Raw genomic sequence first — 4929 nt, 5'->3', positions numbered from 1 at the left:
TGACTCCCTCTCATCCTTCAATGAACCCATCAGTGGATCCTATGAGGAGAAGAAAGGCTCATGTACTTCAGCTCCACACAGACCAGACCAGGAATCCCCTTCTGATCCAAATGTCGTCTGAATGTTTGATGGTAGCCGAGACATCAAGGTGAGGCCTGAAAAAGACGTGACTCAAGAAAATGTCAAACAGGAGCTTTTTTTCTGAGCACCTTAATGTACAGTACATATATAATTCAAAATATTGAACCAACATTTACATACCAAACACCCACATTCACATATTGTAAAACACATTCATCAGGTTTAACTGACATATTAATCTGCATAGAAGTGTATTAATTCATGTCACTGAAAGGTTAAGTTCAATGTGTCACATTGTCATCCTTCAGCAGAATTGAAAATGCTTACACACCTACAGTCCTGCTCAAATCCTCCTTGCAGACATGGAAATACATGTAGTCATATACGAACGCTGCTGATGCTGACTCACAGGAACCTGAACGCAGCATACACAGATTATTTCAACTCTGACAAAGACCTTCAAGGATGCAGGGGAGCTATTGTGTTCAAAGTGTTGTTTCCTCAGAGGACACTGAACAGGACGAGAGTATTTACAGTTTTTTATTCAGACGCCGTCACTGAGCACTCTCAACCTCATTTACAATTCAGCATGTTGTGCTTTCTCATAGCTTTCATTTCATGTATGCATAATACTACACATGAAAGAGATTTCTGAAGCACTAATGTTGTGACTACATCAACAAGCAAGAAAGTGAGAGCAAAGAATCATATGAATAATGCACACCTGAAAGACATCATTGCTCATGAGGCAGTGTACAAACCTTTGAAGTGAAGATTGGGGACATTGTATGACTCTAAATAAGCTCAAAGGGACCTGAGAGAAAAAAAGAAGCTCTGTACGTGGGTCACAGGTTATTAAAGAGTTAACTTGTTCAAGTTAAATGAGGAAATGGGAGGGGACTCAGTGACACAGCTGGAAGAGAAAGCAAAAGAAAGTGAAACCAAAAGTAGAAACAGAGCGGTGTGATTCAACTGTGCTTTACAGACCGGAGAGATTATAAAATAACTACTGACAACAGGTAAAGTTGAACTCTTTGATACTATTGGTCATGTCTTTAGTGTTTACTGACATATTTCTGTGCTTTCAACAACTATAAATCTTGTTCAACTTTTGCCCCTCTAACTTTTTTCACTGTTTCATTTGGTGTTTGAAGAAATGGCTTGTGCCAGTAGTCTAATGGTGGAGGACAACTTTCTTTGCTCCATCTGTCTGGATGTCTTCAATCAACCTGTGGCGATTCCCTGTGGTCACACCTTCTGTCGTGGCTGCATCACATTCCACTGGGACACTAACAAACCTTTATTCCTGTGTCCACTGTGTAACAAGGAGTACTCAAAGATACCAGACCTTTGTGTCAACACTGTCCTCGCTAATGCTGCCGAAAAGGTGAAAAAGACCATTCAGGAAAGACCCCGTGACACCCCCGAAAAAGCAGGAAGTGGACATGTGCTCTGTGGTATGTGTACTGGGGGGAAGCTCAAAGCCACCAAGTCCTGCTTAACATGTTTCATGTCTTACTGTGACGCACATCTGGAGCCTCATCAGAGAGTTTTACCCTTGAGGAAACACAAGCTGATCAACCCGGTCGAGGACCTCGAGAGCAGGATCTGCAAAGACCATGGTGAGCCTTTGGAGATGTTCTGCAAAGTGGATTTAATGTTTCTATGTAGAGTCTGTGTAGACAGTGACCATAAAAGCTGTAATACAGCGAGTGTGGAGGAGGAGGCTGAAAAGAGGAAGGATGAGCTGGGAAAAGAAAAGAAAGACATGGATCAGATGATTCAGACGCATCAGCAGAAACTTCTAGAGATCCAACACTCAGTGGAGGCGAGTGGAAATAATGCAGAGAAGGCGCTGGCATACAGCAAGCATGTGATGACTGCTCTGGTGGACTACATCAGGAGAAGCCAAGTCGAGCTGAGTGAGGTGATTCAGACGAAGAAGAAAAAGATTGAAGAAGATGGGAAAGGCTTCATTAAAGAACTGGAGGAAGAGATGATGCAAATAAAGCAAAAACAATCTGAACTTGATCAGGTCACTGGCATCAACGACTCCTTTGAATTCCTGCAGAGTTTCCTTTCTCTCACCATCACTCCTCCACAGGTGAAGGACTGGTCTGAGGTGACTCTTAACAGCGACCAGTTTACTGTGCAGGAAACATTGATGAAGCTGGAGACAACAGTGACAAGAGAAATCAGGCTGCTGTGTGATCCCGACTTGAAGAAAATGCAGTTTCATGCCGTGAATCTGACTCTTGATCCGGACACAGCGAACCCTTCTCTCATTGTTTCTGAGGACGGGAAAGAAGTCAAGTGTGGAGACAGAAAGAGGAACGTCCCGGACAAGCCAGAGAGGTTCGATCATGTCCTCAATGTCCTCGCAAAGGAGAGTTTTCATTCTGGAAAGTTCTACTTTGAGGTCCAGGTCCGAGGGAAAACCCAGTGGGATCTAGGAGTGACTAACCAGTCCATCAACAGGAAGGGGGACATGAGACTGAGCCCTAAGAGTGGATACTGGACCATCTGGCTGAGAAAAGGAAACGAGTTCACGGCCAATGCTGGCCCTGCTATCAACCTCCACGTGAGAGAGATTCCTCAAAAGGTCGGAGTGTTCGTCGATTATGAAGAAGGTCAAGTTTCCTTCTACGACGTTGACGCCAGGGCTCGCATCTTCTCCTTCACTGGATGTAACTTCACTGAGAGACTCTTTCCATACTTTGGACCCTGCGGTAACGAAGGCGGTAAAAACTCAGCCCCACTGATCATCACTCCTGTCTGTAACAACATCTGAGTTTTGGTTTTGTTAGTGAAGGACACAGGGTGAGGGGAGACAGCTTCAAATCTGTGAGAGACACCCTGTAGACCTCACACACACACACACACCACACAGTTAAAAACACAATCTCACAGTAGTTACATACTACCACAGATCAAAATAAAAGGTGTTATCATAAAAGGTGAGTTTTGTACATTTTGTTACCTTGTTAATGAGTCAAAATGAATTCATCTTCAACACTGTTTGTAATGATATCTAAATATGTCGGTTACTCAGAGACGGCATGTTGAACAGTATATTGAACAGCAGTGGTAAATAATCCTTTCTCTGGCTCTTTAAAGGCTGTTGGCTATTTTAGCTGAGACCGAACTTGAGACTTGAGACTGAAATTAAAGTCTGCTTTAAACTGCAGTTAAGGAATACAAATCATCTCTAAATAAAAACCTCTGCTGTATGTGAAATGAGCTCCAGTTAGTGCTAATAATAATGGATAATGAAGTTATGGAAAGTCATTTGAATGACAGTCTGCTCAGTATTGCTTCTTCTGTGGTGAAATAACACAGATAATGATTTTTAAGCTAACAACACACATCACATGTAACTGCTTTTGATCCAACTGCAGTGTGAAGCCACACTCCTCAAACCCACCAACAGCTTTTTAACAGCTCATTCGGTTCACTTTGTTCTGTGTATCCACAACAGAGCTGCACCGAGACGTCCATCCTGTACTTCTGTGAAATGCTGATATCAATAGAAAAAAGAGAATACAAGCTGTTTGTACTTTGTAATGCTGTCTGAGAAGTGAAGGGAGCGTGTCATAATTACTTCTCTGTAATTAAACCACAAAAGGAGTTTGCAACAAAATGATAATAATGCAGTTCATAAACTTAACCAACAACGCAAAGCTTTTAATCAAAGTGTGACTCTGAGGAGGAGCGTGTCAAAACGTTAGTCCTTTGCACCCAAATAAATTTGCCTTAAGTGATTTGTGTGCTCAGTATACTTTCTTTGGATCCAGTCTGAGAGGAGCCCACTGAATTATATATTGAACGTCTAAGGTCCTTCTCTGAGAGCGTCGGGCTCCATTTCTGGAGTGGCTGAAGCTCAAGAGTTTCTTCCTATGTGAAATCTGCTATTTAAATACAATCTTGCAATTTAATGCTGATAATGTTGTTTTTCAAAATCTAAAAGGCAAACAGTTCGTGTTCGGTTTGTTACAGAACTTTGGACAATTGTGTCTCCATTTTGTTTCTTATCATCTCAGGACAGTGGTCTTCATTACCACTTATCTGTGAATGAGCACCTAACAGGTTGTTTTTTTGCAAACCTTGAAGTCAAGCTGTATGAAGAAATATAAAGATATAGTGTCTTTAAGATATTTTCTCATGTCAATATGATCTGGCACAAATGTTGTTCATCTCACTGTTAAAGTGATCTCTGAGTACTTTGGTCTGTGTAATTACTTTGCCTTAATGAGAGACAGTATGTGAAAAAAAAAAAGTCCATCGTGTGGTGTGTGTGTGTGTGTGTGTGTGTGTGTGTGTGTGTGTGTGTGTTTCTTCAGGAGCACATGTCTTTGTCCTACAATACGTGCATTTAATGAAGTGCCAAATGAAATGAGATCAATCTATCCATTAGGGTCCCTTAACGAGACTAAATCCACGTGGCTGATAATGAGTTGGTGCTCCTTCAGTCGTCCTCAGAGAGCTGGAGGACTGAAGCAGAAGAAGATCTGCAACCAGACAATCTCAGACCCTCTAAGCCTGTAAATGTTCAGCTCCAGATGTTGTAGCACACCATCATTTAGTGTCTGCTCCTTCAGGGGGTTGTCTTCAAGTTAGCAAGGTTACTGATAGAAACTCCAGGAAACACTTATCATCTGTTATCATCAATCTGACATTACTGGGCCGTACTCATTAGTCTGATGGACCAATGTTCTGTAGACTTCTGTTGTTACCGGGATATTATTAGCTTTGAAGCGACTGCTGTGCTAAACATATGTTCTCTACACTTCATGCTGTGCGACAACAACATGTGGCTAATGGAACAGCAAAGGACTGAAACACCACTGC

At 42.0% G+C, this 4929-nt stretch overlaps 1 protein-coding gene across 1 annotated transcript; it reads left to right on the top strand.

Moving 5' to 3' along the window:
• Positions 1 to 991: 991 nt before the first annotated feature.
• Positions 992 to 4231, top strand: LOC132982191 (E3 ubiquitin-protein ligase TRIM21-like). The gene is made up of 2 exons (XM_061048539.1): positions 992 to 1100; positions 1236 to 4231. The coding sequence occupies exon 2, from the start codon at positions 1238 to 1240 to the stop codon at positions 2870 to 2872; it is 1635 nt and encodes a 544-aa protein (XP_060904522.1). The 5' UTR covers positions 992 to 1100; positions 1236 to 1237; the 3' UTR covers positions 2873 to 4231.
• Positions 4232 to 4929: the final 698 nt, after the last annotated feature.

The sequence above is a fragment of the Labrus mixtus genome, chromosome 10 (assembly GCF_963584025.1).
Source record: "Labrus mixtus chromosome 10, fLabMix1.1, whole genome shotgun sequence".
NCBI lineage: Eukaryota > Metazoa > Chordata > Actinopteri > Labriformes > Labridae > Labrus > Labrus mixtus.
Note: the sequence above shows the minus strand (reverse complement) of the source record. Positions and strands in the feature narration are given on the sequence as shown.